This window comes from Crotalus tigris, unplaced genomic scaffold (genome assembly GCF_016545835.1).
Source record: "Crotalus tigris isolate CLP2741 ecotype Arizona unplaced genomic scaffold, ASM1654583v1 scf7180000019826.329540, whole genome shotgun sequence".
NCBI lineage: Eukaryota > Metazoa > Chordata > Lepidosauria > Squamata > Viperidae > Crotalus > Crotalus tigris.
The window spans coordinates 74,669-95,575 of record NW_024097729.1 but is presented as its reverse complement, the minus strand read 5'-3'; the positions used below and the strand labels follow the sequence as shown (position 1 = coordinate 95,575).

The following is a 20,907-nucleotide window of genomic DNA, read 5'->3' as shown; positions in this document are numbered from 1 at the left end:
AAGTAACATTAATTGTTTTTGCTAAGTTACACGCAATAGCATTGATGTTGAGGTGAGCATGAACAGCAAGTCCTGGCACACCCACTAGAGAGATAGCCAGTGCTACATATTCTGCTTTATTAAGTAAGGCTGTCTCAGAGTCACAAGTGCTATCTAGCATGACCCCACGTCGGGAATGGTTCAAATGAACTTGTTGTTTGGAAAGCAAAACAGGAATCAGCCAGCTGAGGCAACACTGCACTTCACTAATATTAGCAGGAATATAATTAAAAGTTTCTTGACCACATGTAAAAAAAACATCCTTGCGGTAGCCAAACATGTCCAAAATGAAAGGAAGTCTCTTCAAAAGCCGAGGTGGCGCAGCAGTTAGAGTGCAGTACTGCAGGCCACTTTAGCTGACTATGTTCAGCAGGTCAGCGGTTCAAATTTCACCGGCTCAAGGTTGACTCAGCCTTCCATCCTTCCAGGGTAGGTAAAATGAGGACCCAGATTGTTGGGGGCAATGTAAATATATATATCCATTGCTTACTGGTGTATACCGCTTAGAGAGTGCTTGCACTTAAAGCAGTATATAAGTCTCATAAATAAATAAATAAAAGCTGTGCAGTTTAAAACAGTGAGCTAATGCGACGACTATGAGGTTTTTTACTTGAAGAAGTACAATTAACTATTTTTGCACATGTTATATTTGCAGGGATTGCTACCACCGGGGTGTGCAAAGCAATAGCATCAGGGGTAGATAATAGGCAGTGACCCTCCATCTAGATATAGCCTTATAGTTAAAGTTCCCATTTAATAAAATTCTGCTCAGTGAGGTTTTGAATTACTGCAGAAGGGGTGCAAACAGGGACTAAACATGCAGAAAGCAAATTTTCCGTGTCATATGCTTCAGATAAGCAAAAGACATCATTTTGTGTGATGTTAGCCAGCTGCACCCATAGATTTTGCTTCATTTGTTGCTCGAATGATTGTTTAGGTGGGATGACAGCTGCTGTTGCCAAAGGGCAGATGTTAACAATCAGACACAAACAAATGATGGCTAAAGAATTTGCAGTTAAAACCACAAAAACAGAAGCTCACAGGTTCTCGGGGGTCTGCTCTACTTGCTGCTGCTGCAGCACTGCCTGAGCTTTGGCGGTCAAGTTCTTCACATCTCCCCACATCACTGGCCGACTGGCATGCCCGAATCGGATTGGTTGCTGTGCCATCTGTAGTGTCACCCTTGCCATTTCTGGGTGGGTCCAGGGACTGGTGCCACAACATCCCTGGCTGGGTGAACGTAATGTGCTGGAATCCACAAAGGTCCTATAGAAGCAAGCACAGCAGCATAACCTCACCCACAAGTGATCAGAGGGACCGGTCCCAACCATGCTTTGTCTGGTAAAGCCCGATAATATACTAGAGGCAGAGGCAAGCTTGTTTTCTGTTGAAAGTGTCTCTGATAAGCGGTCAAATTTTGAATGGAAACATTCAATTGGTGTAATGTAAATAATACTTTTTTTAACCTGTTGTGTTACCCACGACAAATTGGGTACCTGAGAACCGTCCTTTTTTATTTGTTTGTGGAGGTAGTTCTTAAAGGACCGATTAGCATGTTCCACAATGGCTTGACCCGTGGAATTATAGGGAAGACTATGAGTAAGAACAATATTCCAGAATGTAAAAAATTGAAAAAAGATGAAAAATAACATGTGCAGCTGTTTCTCCTTGTTGAGGCTTGGTCCAAATTGCTCCTGAATAGGTATCAATAGATAAATGAATATATTTCCAGGGAGCCAAAGAGGAAACATGGGTAACATCCATTTGCCATAGTTGATTAGAGGCATAACCACCGGGATTAGGAAGATATAAAAAAGAGGCCCAGGAAGGGAAGAGTGACTGCATATATGAGAAATAAAATATAAATGTTTTCGGTCTTGTAGCAGCTGCTGTAAAGTTAAAAACAAAGCCATAAGATTGGGGTCGATCCTGGGCGTGATATAAGCACCTGGAAGATTAAAAATAAGTTGACACACATAATGAGAGTCAGAGATTAAGTTAAAAGACTGTTGAGAAAAGGTGTGGAAAGCTAAAATAGCAGCAGATAATTCTGAGCATTGTGGTGAGGATTGCATTGCAGTGTAGGACACTTTCCAGGTATCATCATGAGGATCCTTGTAAGCAGTTGCTCCTCTCATTTGCCCTCCATCAGGAAAAACAGTAGGAGCTTGTGTCAAGGGAGAAGGAGAAAGCAGTGGGTGGACAGGAAAGGAAGAAGTCATTAAACAAGCAAGTCAAGGCTCTTTAGGCAGATGCCATGAAATACAGCCTACATAATCAGTTAAAGCACACTGAAGAGATAAGTTATTCTGAAAATAAAATTGAAAATCAGATTTTGGGATAGGAAGAACAATATTAATTAAATCAGTCCCATTTTGATGGCAAGCTCGTGTGCGTCCTAAGGTTATTATTTCAGCAACCGCTTGGATAAAAGATAAAACATTTTGGGATGGGGTGTGGGGTAAGTAAAGCCATCCAATACAATATATTTTTGTGCTTTTAACACAGCTAATACTTCTGTAGGTAGCTTACTAGTAGGAAATATCAAAAGTGTTAACTGATAATTTTTATGTGGAATTCTGGCCACAAATTGAATACTCAAGATGTCATTAATTTGCTCAACTGTGGCAAGTGCTGTAAGTGGAACTACAATGAGATCTCCAGGTTGTTTTCCTTTGGTCAATAAGTCAAATTCCAATTTAATCAAATTCCATTCAGATGGAAACAATTTTCCATTAAATAGGTTAAACATTTACAAATCTAAGCAAAACAATTCAGAGTCATTTCTTTTGGTTGATGGATATATAGGTTTAACTAAACAATTTAAACTCAACAATTTCCCCCCCAAAGAAATTGTCCAACAATTACTGTCTCCTCTTTCAAGTAAAAAATTGCAAGCTGAAACTTCAAGAGTGGGCATCAAATTTCACATTCACTCCACCATTCTCAAATCGGAATTCTAAGCAGAGAAAAAAAGTTAAAAGGAACAGCCTCCCCCTCTTCTTTCTGTCTCTCTCGCTCTTAAAGCAACACAGCCAGCAGAAAAATGAAAGAGACAGGAGAAAAAAAAGAAAAAGATATTTTACAAAAATCTCACCACTAAAAAAATAGTTTTCTCTCCTTCATATGCATTTTCCATAAATTCTCTCAAACATCCTCTATGGGACTCTTCTCATGCAAACATTTATTATTGCTTTTCAATTTACTTTTACAACAATAAAATCTGCAGTTTACTATTTCTTTCACAGCCTGGGAGGGAGTTGGTGGGGGGTAGGGTTTGAGGGCTAGCACACACTTAGGTATCAGCAAATTAACTCATTCACTTTCATTCTAACTGCTTGCATAAACAATTCCACATACAAATATTTCATTTCATACTTTCTCCAGGCAAACCATTTATTTTTAAATAAGGCCTTTTTGTGTGTTGTTATCAGAGAGGGTTTTGACCCTCTTCCAAGTCTTAGAAATAACACAGAACAACACAGACAAACATATACACAAATACTATTAAAACAACATTTATTTAGACATATGGCTTCTCCTGCAAGAAGCGAGAAAAATCATGAGATGATTCCAACCAAACATGGTTTTTATAGGGCCTTTTAACCATCTCCTATTTTTCTCACCATTCCAAGCCCAAGTGTAATGTTCTGGGTGGCTACACACACACACACACACACACACACACACATACATAAACAAAACACACTACACATCAACACAAAGCACCAACAGACATTATCTGACAAGGTTAAACTTAACAGCCACTTGAAGTTTCAAAACATCCCAATTGTTCAAAACACATTGCAGAGGAGTACATTTTGATTTAATTTGTTTCTTTAAATTACTCTGATGATTCCCCATATTATTTTTTTTCTACTTCAAGATTGTTCCTCTAATATTTTCCTTATGGCGGTGTTTGATGGCTCGGAGCTGAAGATCCAATTAAAGATGCTTTAGGAGGGATAAGTTTTACTTGGTTGTAATCAGGAGGGGGGCTGGTAGTTAATTGTGCCCTTCTGAATCATCAGAGCCAAATTTTTCCACTGCTTGACGGCACTGATACCATCAATGAAATATCTTTACTGGAGCCCGAGGTTCAAGATGTAAAGTATGCCCTATCTTTTCCCAAACTTGTAGCCTAAGCGTCCCGCACTCAGGATACAAAGGCAATGTTTCCCTACCTCCTCCAGCAGCTTCCTTATGTCTGCCTCAGGCACTGTCACACCTGATTTATGTAGCAGGAATCTGAGTTCCTGTGCATGTTTCTGCTGGTGCTGAGATAAATTGCAACCCATACTTACAGCTGAGGGGTCCCAGAGGATGAAAGTGCACTTAGGGTTCTGTTCCAAATGCTGGTAAGTATGTTGGCTGTTGCTCATCCATGGGGGGGGGTCCCAAATGTCTCTGTTCGGGTCGCCAGCTGATGGAATCAGTGACCAGTCATTGCAGGGTACAAGATGTCTGACTGCCTTCACAGTGTTTATTCCTTTTTATACAGGTATTCCAAATGGCATAAAGTAACATGGCATCAACATAGCAACAGCATTTCTATTGGTGAAACCCCTTGCCACTCCTTAAGAATATACCAGCTAGGAGGCCCCAGCCAGGGAGCAGTTTTCTGCCACATCCTGTTGATGTAACCTAGCTGATATCATGTGAACCAGGTGATATCATGTACCAGCCTGGGGTATTTTCCTACATTGCCATGGCAATGTGAATGGATGAGATCATGTAGAGAGAAGAGGCATGCAGGCTTTGAAGGGGCAGTTTGCTGCTCATGACCTCTACCTGACCCCTATCTCTATATGTTAGAACTTTTTTCATATTAGCCCAAACCACTTGCAAAGTGGTCACCCCCGATCTAAGGTTTGAGAAGCAGGAGGCTCCTGGAGTAGCTATTTTAAATAGCATTAAGTCCAGTGCTACTGTTGTTATATGCCACCTCAGTGAACAGTAGGAGGTCCAACCAATTAGTCTGCTGGTAATTTACATAACATCTAAGGTATTGTTCCAGTATTGTGCTTGCACGTTCAGCCAATCCATTCATACTCAGATGAAAAGCAGATGAAAGTCCCTGGGTAGATCCAATGAGCTTCATAAACTTTTTCCAAACCTTTGTAGTAAATTGAGCCCCCCCTAACTGATATTATCCGTTTTGGTGCCCCATGGAGTCAATAGATGTGTTTTAAAAACAATTTGGTGAGCTTTTGGGCAGTTAAGAGCCCTGAACAAGCAATGAAATGTTTCGAGAGCAGATCAATGCCAGTCCAGATCACCATGCTCCCCCTGCTCTCAGGCAATTCTACAATAAAGTCCATAGTTATTTCCTCCCAAGGCTGTGAAGGATCTGCCACTTGTTGTAACAGACCAGGAGGCTTGCCAGGATGCTTTTTCAAATTGGCCCAGGTAGCACAGATTTGCACATAACTTTCAATGTCTTTTTCCATGCCTGGCTACCAGAATTGCTGCCACACAAAATGCAGTCTTTAAAAATGCAAAATGAACAGCCTGCTTTACATCATGGAGGGCTTGAATTCTGAAGGAGACTGGAAGGTACAATTTAGAGTCCTTCCAGGCTAATCCATTTCAATAGGTCAATAACGATCTATTGTCGCTGAACCAAGAGTCTGTTTTTATTTTCTCTTTGAGCTTTCATGTCAATGGGCTATCAGGTTCATCAGATCCACTCCATGTCTGACCTCTTGTGGTCACCTGAGAGGCTGACTAGGGCAGAAGAATGATGGAATTAATGACTTCCTCACAGTGGCTTTTATATTGGGGAATCCTAGACAGAGCATCTGCCAGAAAGTTCTTCCTCCGAGGAAAGTATTTGAGAGTGAAATTAAAATGGTTGAAGTACTGTATCCATCTAACCTGCTTGGGAGATAATTTACAAGGGGTCCTCAGTGCCTCTAGATTTTTATGATCAGTCCATACTTCGAAAGGCACTTTACTCCCTTCCAGGAAATGGCACTAATTTAATAACACCTATCTCACTTTAAAAGCCTCCTTCTCCCAAACTGTCCATCTTCTCTCTGTCTCTGAAAGCTTATGTGAAGTGTAAGTGCAAGGCTGCAGATCCCCCCTATAGTTTTTTTGTAGGAGGACCATACCCATTGCAACATTGCTAGCATTGGCTTGGATCAGGGGTCTTCAAACTTGGCCCTTTTATGACTTGTGGGTTTCAACTCCCAGCATGCCTGGCTGAGGAATTCTGGGAGTGGAAGTCCACAAGTCATAAAAGGACCAAGTTTGAAGACTCCTAGCTTGGATGATGAAAGGTTCCTCAGGGTCAGGATGCTTAAGCACTGGTTCTGCTGCAAATAATCTTTTTAACTGCTCAAATGCCACTTGGCACATAGTCCATTGTAAAGATTGAAAGGTCAGGGTCCCCCCCCTTTTCCAGTTTTTAACAGTTTGGTAATAGGCATGCGATTTTTGCAAAGAGGGGATTAACTGCCGATAGAAGTTTGCAAACCCCCAAAAGTTTTGAAGCTGCTTGTGGGTCTGTGCAGGCCTGCCACTCCAGCACTTTGGCAGGGTCATTTCCACTTCCTCATTAGAGATCTGGTAACCTAAGTAGTCAAGGTGTTTTTGATGGAACTCATATTTAGAAAATTTGGTATAGAGACTAGCTTTTAACAGTTTCTTAAGCATCTCTCAAACTAACGTGATGTGTTCCTCCATGGTTTCAGTATAGATGAGGATATCATCAAGGTAAACCAAAACCCCCTTGTATGGGTGATCATGCAGCACTTGATTTATTAGTTGCATAAACACAGCAGGAGCTCCATGGAGTCCGAAAGGCATCACCTTGAACTGGAAACTTACTAAGGGGCAATTGAAAGCTGTCTTCCATTCATCCCCCTCCCTAATTCACACTCGGTAATAGGCTTCTCTCAAGTCCAATTTGATGAAAAAAGTTCCTTTAGCCAGGTGGGCTAACATGTCTTTCATCAGGGGGAGCAGGTACATGTTTTCTATGCTGACCACTTTTATCCTTTAAAATCTATGCAGAGCCTCAAAGATCCATCTTTCTTTTCTTTAAACAACACTGGGGAGCTACCCACGATTTTTCAGCCTAGATGAACCCTCTTGCCAGATTCTTGTCAATATAGTCCCGTAATTCCTTCAATTCTCTAGGAGCCATAGAGTACATCTTGGGCTTTGGGAGCTTAGCTCCTGGCAGTATTTTAATCACGCAGTCGGTAGCCCGATGAGGAAAGAGGATGTCGCATTCCTTTTCACTAAAAGCCCCCGCCAAATCCTGATATTCACTGTGGATAAGTTGGATCCCTGGTAGCTGTTCCACAGCAGCTATTAATGTGTGTGTGTGTGTGTGTGTGTGTGTGTGTGTTACATCTGAATTGCTAACAAAGAGTTAAAGGGAAGCTGGTATAGCTATTTCAAGCTCCTTAGCTCTCATCAGTCAGATTTCTTCTTCTCATATTTGGGCCAACCAGGTGCATCATAAAAAACACTTAAGATATATATATCTACACTCTGATGTAAGACACACACTCAGATTACAGTGCGCTCAGCTGGGACCGGTGACACAGTCTAGGAGCCAAGTGCAGATGATTAGCGATTGCATATAAGCTTTCCCAACAACTGCCTTTTACACCCTGACGAGGTCAAGAGTTCTTGATGAAAGCTAGGTTCAGTAAATAAATTTTCTATATTTTTATTCTCTTGGTGATCGACTTTTTATTGATTTTAACATATATATATATATATATATATATACACACACACACATACACACACACACATACATATAAATATACATATTATTATTATATTTTTATAGTTACAAATCGTTCATGCTTAGTAAACAACGTATTTGTCTAGGTCCAAATATTTGACATTGATAATAATATTAGAGCTTATAATAATAGTAATGATCATAATACAAATGCCATTCCTACTCTTTGTTCCATTTTTCTAGCCATTTATAAAAATTATCCCAAGTTTGAAAATATTCTTTATCTTCTTTCCCTTTCATTTTTAAAGTAAGCCTATCTAATTCCGTACAGTCCACAATTCTCCTAATTATACCTTCCTCTGTTGATGTTTCTTCATTTTTCCAAAGTTGTGCAAATATGATTCTTGCTGCTGTTAATACATGTAATATTAAATATATACATTTTTATCATAATTCTCTGTAATTATACCTAAAAGAAATAGTTCTGGCTTAAGATCTACATGTTTTTTTTAACATTTTCTCTACCCACATGTTTATTTTTGACCAACATTTTTTTGCTTTAGGCATATCCACCAGAGATGGTAATACATGCCTGACTTTTGCTTACATTTCCAGCAATTAGCAGACTTGTTTTTAAACATTTTTGCCAATCTTGCAGGTGGCAGATGCCATCTATGAAACATTTTATATAAATTTTCTTTATAGGCGACTGCCCTTGTTATCTTCTGGTTTCTTTCCCATAAATTTTGCCATTTTTCTAGGTCTATATTATGTCCAATTTTTTTTTGCCTAAGTAATCATTGTTTCTTTAACTTATTCATTTTCATCTTCAAATTTAGCAAAAATTTATAGAATTTCTTAATCAATTTTTCATCTGATGATAATATCTGGTCAAACACTGTTTGATCTTTATAAAAACCATATGTTTTAAAATCTTTTTCGTGTCTCATTTGAATTTGCAAATATGGCCACCATGATAGCTCAATACCCTGCTCTTCCAATTCTTGTTTAGATTGTAATTTTCCTTCAGAATTCAAAATGTCTCTACCATATTTTCTGGAATATAAGATGACTCAGCATATAAGAGGACCCCCAACTTCGGAGAAGATTTGCATGGTTAGAAAGTCGTCTTATACCCCAGAAAATACGGTATTTTCCAGCGTATAAGACGACTTGGCGTATAAGACAACCCCCGACTTCAGAGAAGATTTGCATGGTTTAGAAAGTCGTCTTATACACCGAAAAATACGGTATATATAGTTTTTCACAGTTAATTAAATTTGGGTGGACAAACACTTCCATTGTCAAGATCCATCTTGGTATTTTCATATAGATTTTCATTTTTATCTTTTCCCCTATCAAAAGTAATGCATTTTTATACAATGACTTTGAAAGTAGTTATGGACCTTATTCTTCCCATATCATAGAAAAGCATGCCATTCGAGTTGTAAGTCATGTCCCTCTAGGGATAGTAATCTTTTATTTCTAAGGGTTATCCATTCTTTTAACCATGTTAATGAAGCTGCTTGGTAGTATAGGACCCAATCTGGTAGTCCAACTCCTCCATTTTCTTTCACTTCTTGAAGCAATTTCAGTCTTATCCTGGCTTTTTTTCCTTGCCAAATGAAGATTGGCAAATCAAGATCAGTGCATTTAGTTCATCAAAAAAAAAAAATGCTCTAATTTTATAGGTATCGTTTGGAATAAGAAGAGTAGTTTTGGTAAAATGTTCATCTTCACCATTGTTATTCATCTCAGCAACAATAGTTGTAGGTTTTTCCATCTTTCCAAATCCATTCTTATTTGTGTTACTAGTTTGTGATAATTATCTTCTTTTAGTGTTGCACATCTTGCTGTTAAATATATCCTGAGATATTTAATTTTCTTAACTATTTGGAGATTTGTTTTTTCTGACAGTTGGTTTCTTTGTTTATCTGTAAGATTTTTAACTATGACTTTGGTCTTATCTCTATTTATTTTCAGTCCTACTACTTCACCAAATTCTTCAATCTTTATCAATAGTTTAGGGCAGGGGTGTCAAACTCAATTTCAATGAGGGCCGCATCAGCATTGTGGTTGCCCTCAGGGGGCTGGGTGGGTGGGGCCAGGGTGGGTGCAGCCTACTGGGTGGGCATGAATGGAGTGGATGTGGCTTATTGGGTGGGTGTGACCAGCTCTACATCATTTGCATCAAGGGTGCCTGTGGGGGCCTGGGCAGGAATGGGCTAGATCTGAGGGTCTCTGGCAGAAGGAGGTGGGACTAGGGCAAGTGCCAAGGCATGGTCCACTGAAGGAGCCTCACTGCTTCTCTCAGGCCATGTGGGTGGGGGGGGGCTTATGGAGCTAAGACTGAATGCATTTCAGCATAGATGGCCACCACCAAATTGTACACTGGCTCCCGGCTGGCCTGGGCCAGGGCCAAGGCAGAGGGGGCTGTTCCCTCACTGTTTTCAGGATGGCTTCGCAGGCCACATGAAACCACTTCACAGGCCGCATCAGGCCCTCGGGCCTTGTGTTTGACATATCTGCTTTAGGGCTTGTTTCCAAGGGATCTTCTAATATAAATACCAAATCATCAGCAAATGCTTGTAGTTTATATTTTTCATCTTTGATCTCTATACCTTTAATTTCTGGGTCCTGTCTAATATTTCTATTCAACACTTCAAGAGTTAGAATAAATAATAAAGGTGATAATGGACACCCTTATCTTGTACCTTTTTTAATATTAAAATTCTCTGTAAAATCTCCATTTACAATTACTTTAGCCATTTGTCTATGGTAAATTGTTTTAATTATATTTATAAAATTTTCTCCAAAATCCATATAGTTTAGTTGTTGTATCATGAATTGCCAATTGATATTATCAAATGTTTTTTGATCTAAGAAAATTAATACCATTTGTTTCCCTGGGTACATTTCATAATATTCCAAACTATCTAAAACTATTCTTAAGTTATTCTTTATTTGTCTTTTTGGTAGAAATCCATCAATAGCAGCTATTAATGTTTTGATAGGCTCTCTCTCGGCTCCAATGGCAGCAGCCCCCTTTATCTCAGTGAAGTTGGTTGGTGGGAGAGGTCCTATTCACAAAAGTTCGCATGCCATCCTCCCACCAAATATTTGGGCGCCATTTGTCCAGCCTAGCCAAGCCTAGAATTACTGTTTCTTTCATCTTGGGGACTACCATGAAGCAAATAATGTTGTCCCAATGTTGTCCCATTTCCAGATGCAATGCTCTGTTAGGTACATTGCTGGGGAACCTCTGATAAGCGGCCCATCCACTTGTTCAAACCTCGCAGCAATTTGGTGCGAATTTCCAACTTAAGAATGGTGGGCAAGTTAATGAAGCATCTGGTGCAGCCTGAGTCTATTAAAACGTCCAAATCAGTCTGAGCCCGTTTTCAGCACTATAATCTTGGCAGGAATAGCAAAAGATGGGATGGGTTGACTTACCATAAGGTTGTCTTCATCATCCTCATCACTTTCATAAGGCACTGGTGCCTGTTGTTGCCCAGGCAGGATTTTCTCCTCGAGTTTGGTAGGAGAGGAGATCTCCATGACCGGATCCTGATGGGCCCATTTGGACTTCTCTTTTACTCCCCATGGAGCTTTATGCAGCTTAGCAGTGGCCTGGAGGGTAGCAGCTGGGCATTCCACAGCACGGTCACACATTTGACTGCATCGGTAGCACTTGATGGGAGTTCTGGTAGATGCTTGGGAATGTTGGCCAAAAAGACATTTCTCTTGAACATGTCATGGTTTAGGTTTGGCTGGGCTTGACTTTCCAGGGCAGTCCAATTTGATGTCTAGAGTCACTACCAGGTTATAGCAGTCCCATAGCTGGTTGGGAATGCCCAGATAAATGCAGGCTTGGAACAAGTTGTGGTTCAGCCCTTGCTTGAAATAGTTGATCAGTGAACATTCTGGCCATTGCCCTAACTATGAGCCAATCTTCTGGATTCTCAAACATATTTTTTAGCAGAGCGGACCCTCTGTTTCAAACAGTGATTTCCTTCTCTGACATCAGGATTAAATATTCATTTTCAAAGCGGGCCCTCAGCTGTTCTATGAATAACATCCTGGAGCCCCTTCATCATGGAGGTTGGTCACCCACTTGGCTGTCTCTCCCTCTAAATTTGCCATCATAGCATTCCCCATTATGGCATCATCCGGATAGACATAGGCATAGTCTTCATTTAGGAAGAAAGATAACTTCTCGGAGTCCCCATTGAAGGTGGGCTTAATGGAAGGGGGCTCCAATGGCTGTGGGGCCAGATATACCGGTTGATGGGCTGGCCATTGGTCCTGGGGACATGGTCAAATCACTCTCCAGATTTCACTTGGTTGGGCTCCAGGACTTGCAGCTCGGCGGTATGTCTGAGGGTTTGGTTGGGTCAATCCAGGGCTGGACATCACAGCAAATTGGGGAACAGGAGATGCAGTGTGGGCTTCAGCAATCTGACTGGGATTCCAGTGAGGGGGGGAAGGGATGGATAATCCTTGGGTTTTCCCCACATGCCACAGATACACATTGAGCAGTAGAAGTTATATCCTTTACCTCCAGACAGCTGAATTTTTCCTTCAGCTGCTTGACTGAAGGGTTGAGGACTACAGACTGGAACTTCCAATCCCCAGAGCCATCCCATCCAGTAGTCCCCTTACTCTTCTTCTGTGTCACTGACAAAGGACCCTGAGACAGGAGCAGCAACAGGAGTACTCCTGTGCTGAGGTCCGCTAGGACTGTACTTCCTTCCTGTGGTACCAGCTACCCAGGTTGGATCAACCTGAACTTTGGCCGAGCCCCTGCCAGCGATGCCTCCTTGGTGACTGAGCTCCTGCTCCCACTCCAATGGCTGAAGCTCTGTTGCAGCCAGCATTGGCTCTGTTTCTCATCTCCAGCCTCAAATCTTTGCCGAGTCCCAAAAGTGATGGGTAGGCAGCCGGGGCCCAGCACCCCCCCAAAAATGGAAAGGTTTTAGGAGACTTGGTTTAATGTCATGGTTCCAATAGACAGAGACGAATAATGCAGAACTCCGAGGCTTGGACTTCTTCAAGGAACATCTTTATTAGTTACAAAGTATTGGAGTGATCAAAAGTGAAACCAAGTCTGAAGTTTCCTTCAGAAGCAACAATATTACAAAGCTGAACTTCCCACTACAGAGCTATGCAATCAGCTACATTCCCCAATAGAATAGTTTTGCGAGCTTTCTAACTCAACCCTCCAGCCCCTATCTAATTGACAGAAATGACCTTGGTTCCCATGGGACAGTAAAATGTTTTGACTTGTAGAAATCCTCCATTGCCTTCCCACTCCTGTGGCAACTTAGCATTAAAGAAATGGCTGCAGCCAGGTTCATTGTAGAGTTGACATCAAGTCTGTTATAAAGTCAATTGACACTATATGCCAAAACTGGGAAGAGGTGTTTTTAGGGACAGTAAAAGTCTGCTGATTTGCCATGTTATGGACTTAGCTCTTCTGCATATTTGGCGTGCTGCCTTTGATGTCTGCTGTCAGCAAGCCTACAAAAAGTCTCTTAGCACTCTTTGCAGGGACTTGAAGATTCTTCCAGCCATCTCATGGAAAAGCTATAGCATTTCTTCTCTTAAAGATACAGGCACAAAGATCCTGCTCTTATGTCACAGATTCCTTTTTCCACTGAAAATGCAGATCCAGAGGTTACCCATTCGGGCCCACATGTATGGATTTTTCTGCTTCTGAGTCTTGATTCTGGTGAACAAATCCTGGATCTGTTTTTCCTATCCTAAAGTTTCTTTGATAGTACCTGTGTGTTGTCAACCAAAGTTACAAGGCTATAAAATTCTCATGGGGGTTGGTGCCTATTTTTGCAAGACTGAAGATATTCAGACTTGTGAGATAGAGGATCTGTGCTGCCCCACTAACTCACATACACCTATAACTGTGGTTTAGTGAATATATTAATATTCTCCAGCAATTCCCTTCAGCAAAACTCAAAACTATCCCAATTAAGTCCAGTCACAAGCAGGCCAAGTTTAGTCCATAGAGCAATGGCCTAATAGTCCACAAAGCAACTGAAAGTTGCTCAAACAAAATAACTCCACCAGGCAAAACTTAAATCCACACACAAGAGAGCTCACGTGGCAAGAAAAGTTCAGAGTCTCCAAGGCACAATTCCAAACACGGTGTCAATCCAGAGTGAAGCAGGAATCAAAATGATCAAATAAATAGCTAGAAAACCAACACGTTGTTCCCAGCAATGCCTCCATCTGTCTGATGTGATAAATAGCCAACTTTCTGAAGCAGCCCAACAAGATGGGTGGGGTTTCCCCTTCTTGAGTAGTCTGGCTAATCTCCACTGCTCCTGCCTTTTCCCTGCCCTGCATATTTTTGAATCAAGTGCAGAAGGCAGTTCCTCCTCCTCTTTGCTGGCTCTCTGCCACTGCAAACTTTCGGACAGTTCAGAGCCATCAGTTAACTCAGTTCCTAATGTGCCAGAAATGGGCTCAACTTTCCCTGAGCTGACATCTGAGGAGGAATCTGGGGAGTCACCTAATGGAGACATCACAGCATCTGGCAACAAATTATGCAATCCATAGGTAATATAAAAGTCAAAGCAAGAGAAAAACTAATTCTACCTCATGTGTCTTGGGGAAAGCAATTGAGTTTTCTGCAACAACTGCAAACTTGTAGTATTTGCAAACTTCCATTGGGAAAGAAGAACCTTCCAGCCAGTACCATTGTTGCTCAAAAGCCACCTTTACATGTAGCAGCTCCTTGTTATAATTTTTTTCTGGAGCTGTTAATGTTTTAGAGTAAAAGGCAGAAGGATGTAATCACCCTCCTTCTTTTGTAAGAATACTGCTCCTAAAGTCATGACCGCTTTTAGAACTGCTCCTAAGGTCATTGATGGGTCAAAGATGCTTCAAAGCATCATGGTGGTGGGTAAGTGGCTGAGCAGCAAACAGCTGTTTTAACTCTTGAAATGAAGACTGCTCCCTCTCCATCCAAGCAAACTTCGCTTTCTTTTTCAACAATTGAGAGGCTCAACTTTGTGTGCAAAGTTAGGAATGAACTTCCTGTAAAAATTTGCAAAGCTCAGGAAATGCTGAACGTCTTTCATGTTATGTATAATTTCTGGAGACCATTGGTTAAAATCCCTTAGATCAAATAGTCCAATTGCTGGAGGTCAAAAGCACACTTTTCAAGCTTGGCAAACAGCTTATTCTCCCTTAGCATTTGCAACAACTTCCTAACATGCTTCATATGGCTCTGCATTCTCAGAGTAAATCAAGATGCTGGCCAAATAAAGCACCACAAATTTGTCAATTATGTCCAAAAAATATTGGTTCATAAATCTAGAAAATGCTGCTGCACAATTGTTCACTATAGCATAGTTTTACCAACCATCAAAAAATGACCTTGCAAATGGCTGTAAATGCAGTCATCTTGCCAAGCACCTTAAGTACAGTCATGTGATAATGGGAGGGGGTGGGGAGATTGTCAGAACTTCAGAATCAGATCATAATTCCCTTTTTCCAGATAGGTAGTAACTTTGAAAGGTCACTCATTAAGAAAAAGTTTTGGAAATGCAAAATGTGGTCACACAATCTATTCTTTCCATTTGATGTTACAGGTCAACAGTTTGATATAGTCCTACCTATCAGAGCTGCTTCTTCTAATGTTTTATGCTTTGTTGTCTTTGGGAATCAACTGACTTATGAAGGCAAAACCTTCTCTGAACTATTGGCAATCTTGGAGGCATTTTCAGAATTGTTTCTGACTGTTCCTGGACTGGTATGTTGATTTTTATGTGCTTCTGCAAGCAGGGTTTTCTGCTTACCAGTGATTCTTTCCAGTTATTGAATATATAATGCTTCAGCCCTGCTTCTTCTGAGCTAACTATTCTGACTACTACCACTTCAGAGTGGCATTCATAAACAATTGCTTTTTAAATCTTCCATGACTATTCTACTTTCATTCCACTATTTCTCATAGTAGCAACTGAGGAGACATAAAGAAAGAGAAAAAACATAACTGAATAAGCTTAGTGTCCATGAGCATACATATTTTATATTCATTTGGTCAGGAGGCACAACAGAAAACCATGGAAATGTCCATAACTGGTCTTGTATATTGTTTATTTTTAAAAATATATAAATAAAAGAGCACTTTATAGACAAATGAATTTTCCTATGTAGCTTTTAAAGCAGAGCATAAGACATGAACTGGCAATGATTAATTTTTACTATTACCATGTTTCAGATGTACAATACTTTCTTTTTCAACAATTGAGAGGCTTAATTTTGTGTGCAAAGTTAGGAATGAACTTCCTGTAAAAATTTGCAAAGCTCAGGAAATGCTGAACGTCTTTCATGTTATGTATAATATCTGGAGATATTATACATAACATTCCTTCCTGGACCTCATAATAAAGTCTTCTCTGTCAAAAGGTCTGTAAGTTCATTAGGAATGAAGTGGATGCTCACAAGAAGACCCTGGATCCAGAGAATCCGAGAGACTATATTGATTGCTTCCTTCTTAAATTACAAAAGGTACATTACAAGGGTGTTTCCTTTGCAAGGCTACTTCACACACTAGTACAAAAAAGACAGGGTTTCAGTTAATCACTTGTGCCCCGTTTTCTTGAGATGCCCATGGGGGTGAGTAATTTGTACTATTGATAAAGCAGAAAGCAAAAGAACTGACGTCTCCCAACTCTGCCACAAATGCTATAGCAAAATATGAAGCTCCTAGGAGTAGTGGCCATTGTAAACAAACAAACTCACTCCTTAAGAGGATCAGGAGTTAGCAAAGTCAGCTTGGTACTATGTTCCCCCAAAACTAAGACCTATCTGGAAAAGAAGCCCTAACTTGATTTTTGGTCTAATATAAGCCCTACCCCCAAAATAAGCCCTAGTTTTGGGATGAGGTGCATGCTTAAAAATCAAGCTAGAGTGGGGGTGGGGGGTGGAACTGCTTCACATGCTCGGCACCCACTTACCCTTGCAACCAGGCTCCTCCTCACCTGCCCACTTCTTCTGCAGCATCCCCAGGTTTGCATTTTGCAGTCAGAGGCCTTTCTGGAAGGCCTCTGAAGCGAAATGCAGGCCTGGGGACATTGCAGAAGAAGTGGGCCAGCTGGGTAGGGCTGTCAGTGCCAGAGGTGAGTGGAAAAGTCACCCCTTAAAAATAAGACTTGGTACCTCTTTTGGAGGTAAAAAAAAAATAAGACCCCGTCTTATTTTGGGGAAAACATGGTGGTAGATAAAGATGTAGAGCAGAGGAATGTTATCTTTTGGGGGACTGACCGTTCTGAAGATAATGATCTTTTGATGTGTTCCTTAAAATGTTGGGGCCAGGACAAAAACTGAATGTGATTTAATTGCCTTAAAATAAATTAAATCCATCCCATCCCATCCATTCAATTTGCACTTAAACTATAATTCAATTGGCAACTTTTGAAAAAGATTTCAGGGGCTGCATAGTGACAGAATGGCCAGATTTGAATACTGTTTTTCGTTTTGTTTTGCGTCAAAATTAGGTTGGGAGTGGGAACTGCTTGGAGGATTGTAGTCTCCTGTTTCAATCTGCCTCAAAGGCCAAAGCAAGAGGCAACAGCCCTGAGCGCATCCTCCCCATCACACCCTTCAACTAACACTCAAATAAGCAGGAACAGTCAAGGAAGAAAAAAAAAAATCTCCCCAAATCCACAGAAGGCTGTAAAACAGCAAACCAACTTCATTTCCCATTTCAGAACACAGATGATATTATTAATCTGGTAATGAAATGTCTGCAAGAAAAAAACAAGCTGAAAGGAAGGTCTGCCAGAGAATGGTGCAGACCAAGTACAACATTATCAGTAAGCAAGTGGACAGGTAGTCCTTGATTTATGACCATAACTGAGTCCAAAGTTTAGGTTGCTAAGAAAGACATTTTTAAGTGAATTTTGCCACATTTTACAATCTTTCTTGCCATACTTGTTAAGTGAATCACTACAGTTGTTTAGGTAATGACGTGATTGTTAAGTGAACCTGGCTTCCCCATTGACTCTGCTTGTCAGAAGTTGCAAAAAGTGATCACACGACTCCTGGGACACTGCAACCATGATAAATAAGAATCAGTTGCCTCTGAATTCTGATCACATGACCATGGGGCTGCTGCAACGGTCGTAAGTGTGAAAAACAGTCATAAGTCTCTTTTTCAGTGCTGATGTAACTTCAAACACTCACTAAATGAACTGTTGACTACTTGTAATGAGCTAAGTAGGCACCCATTGTTTCTGTCCATGCCTTCTGTATTGGTTTGGAATGTTTTAATCCCCAACCTCATTCTGGATAAAGAGACATGGGTCAAAGCCTCTAAAGCAGTGGTTCTCAACCTTTTTAATGCCGTGACTCCCAACCGGTCATAAGTCGAGGACTAAACCGGTTGTAAGTTGAGGACTTTCCCTGCCCAGGAGCGCCGCACATGCATGATGCCGCCCCCTGTGCCGGCCGAGGCGTAGCTGGCAAGCGGCAGAGACGGAGCAGGCCGACCACCGACTGGGCCACCAGCTGGCCCAGCCCAAGGGAGGTAAGGCACCCGCTGGAAAAGGGGAAAAAATGGCGGACACCCTTGCTTGGCAACCCCTGTGAAATGGTTGATCGACCCCAAATGGGGTCGCAACCCATAGGTTGAGAACCGCTGCTCTAAAGAAAAATAATGCCAATGTACCAAGGCAACATAATATTAACACAACAAGGGAGCATTTCTAAAATAATTCAAAGTAAGATTTTTTTTTGTTAGAGAAAAGGAGTAAGATGTTGAATAGATAACTTTAAAATGCTCATGCATTTATAATAATGTCACTCAAATTTCTTCTTATTAGTTTTGTTTTGTTAACTTAGGAAACAGGAGTATAACTTCAAAATTTAGGAACTACCTTGAATTCTACTTGTCATCCCAAATTTGTAAATTTTAATAATATGCATTGGGATAAATGTAGTTTACATTCATGAAACATAGCAAGCAAATCAGTCTTGTTATGCCCTTCATTTCAAGTAACATAATTTTTGTAAGGTTTTTAATCTTGGGAATATGCTTTGGTCAAAAACCGGGCAAGGTTCAATCTTGTAAATTGTATCAATGTTACTTTTTTTACCTTCCAAGGAGTTCTATTTTTGAAAAAATTAAAAACAGCTCATTTTTTTAAATGGGAAAATATCCACTTTTGCTTTTTGTATCTTCTTGTCTCCTTAAAGGGCACAACTGTTCTTCCATTAGGCATTTCAGTACACTTTGATCCTCTCTTCTGGGAAGATCCTGAACAGTTTGACCCAGCTCATTTCTTGGACAAGAAGGGTAAATTCCAAAAGAAGGATGCCTGCTTGCCTTTCTCTGCAGGTAACTGAGGAGCTATGGGTGATTTAGTGATTTGGGGTCTTCAAGAGTTACTTGTAAGGCTGAATTACCTCAGCTATGCTCATGGGTGCTGTTCTTCCTGCCTGCCCTTGCCACTAACTATACCTGTTCCCAGATTCAAGATGGGCACCCCCAGAACATGCATAGATAAATGGCAAAATCATTGAGAGAATCTGATTGAATCATGAAAGAGAAAGGGGCGTTATCTTACCTGAACGCCTTTTCTCAGCATGATGATGGAGAATCCACGGATGGGTTGTCTTAATCTATCTGGTCCAATTAGACTAAGTCTGAAATTTAGTACCGCCCCCTTTGTGCCAACTGCACCCCAATTTTAGGCTTAGGCGATACTCAGACTTTAGTCCGACGCGTCTGATCAATATAGGAACTAGGCCAACTGACCTTATGGGAGGGAGTGGATTCTCCATCATCATGCTGAGAAAAGGCGTTCAGGTAAGACAATGCCCCTTTCTCCAGCATGATTGGATGGAGAACCCATGGATGGGACATACCAAAGCCCTGTGTCCCTAGGGTGGGGAATTAGATTGGGCCTGGGTCCCATCCAATGTTAATGCATGTTCTAGAACCTTGTGGCCAAATGAAGCTGTAGAAGAGGCATATATATCCATCTTGTAGTGACGGACAAAGGAAGAGGGCGATGCCCATGTTGCTGCTCTACAAATTTCCTCTATGGAGGCCTGGGTAGACCAGGCAGCTGTAGTGGCTGCGCCCCGGGTGGAATGGGCCGTGATATGCCTAGGAGCTTGCAGTGACTGAGTCTGGTATGCCAGAGAAATACAAGCTCTAATCCACCTGCCTATTGTGTGTGAAGAAACCTTCTGTCCTAGTGACGAAGGGTGAAAGGACACAAACAGAGCCTCTGTTTTGCGGAAGGATGAGGTTCTCTGTATATAACAATATAAGACCCTGCGCACATCCAATTTGCTCCACTGAACCTCTATATCATTAGATGGGTTAGGACAGAAGTCCGGCAAAACTATTTCCTGAGATCTATGATACAAGGAATTAACCTTGGGCACGAAGGAGGGGTCTAGCCTAAGGATTACCCTGTCCTTATGGAAAGTACACAGGTCCTTCCTCACTGAAAGAGCAGCCAGTTCAGAGATCCTTCTGGCTGAAGTTACAGCAACAAGAAATGCCACCTTCATCAATAACTGTTTGAACAAACAAGTGTCAATAGGTTCAAAGGGTGGTGAAACAAGAGCCTGTAAAACCTGATGAAGATCCCAAGAGGGGTATCTATGTACAGTTGGAGGTCTGGCGTTGTTAGCTCCCTTTAGGAAGGAGCGTATCATAGGGTGATGTGTTAAGGATTCATTGCCGCAGGAAATAACTGTGGCAAGTGCTGCTACCTGCCTGCGGATGGTGCTTGTGGAAAGCCCTTTGTCCAGACCATCCATCAGGAACTCCAGGATAACTGGCACTGAAACCGCCAAAAGGTCAATTTTGTGAACCGAACACCAATTACAGAAGCTTTCCCACGTGGCATCGTATATTCTATTCATCGAGGGTCGCCTGGATTGCTGGATCATAGCTATGACCCTTGACGAATATGAGTCTTGGCCTAAGGCCTGCCTCTCAAGTGCCAAATGGTTAACTGGAGCCATTGGGGGTCCGGATGCCGTAGTTCCCCCTGAATGAGAGAGATGCGATTTGCTGGGATCCTCCATGGAGGGGATGCGGAGAGCTCCATCAGGTCGGCGAACCAAGAGCATCTCGGCCAATGCGGCGCAACCAGGAGGACCTCTGCTCGTTCGCG

At 41.3% G+C, this 20,907-nt stretch overlaps 1 protein-coding gene across 1 annotated transcript in view; it reads left to right on the top strand.

The window, feature by feature from the left end:
- The window catches only part of LOC120317798 (cytochrome P450 2C23-like), a 30,419-nt gene extending 11,300 nt beyond the window's left edge, over nt 1-19,119 (top strand). Inside the window, exons 4-5 of the mRNA XM_039364673.1 lie at nt 15,361-15,521; nt 18,968-19,119. Coding sequence (XP_039220607.1) covers nt 15,361-15,521; nt 18,968-19,117 — 311 coding nt within the window. The 3' untranslated portion in view covers nt 19,118-19,119. The remainder of the gene's footprint in view (nt 1-15,360; nt 15,522-18,967) is intronic.
- The last annotated feature ends 1,788 nt before the right edge of the window (nt 19,120-20,907 follow it).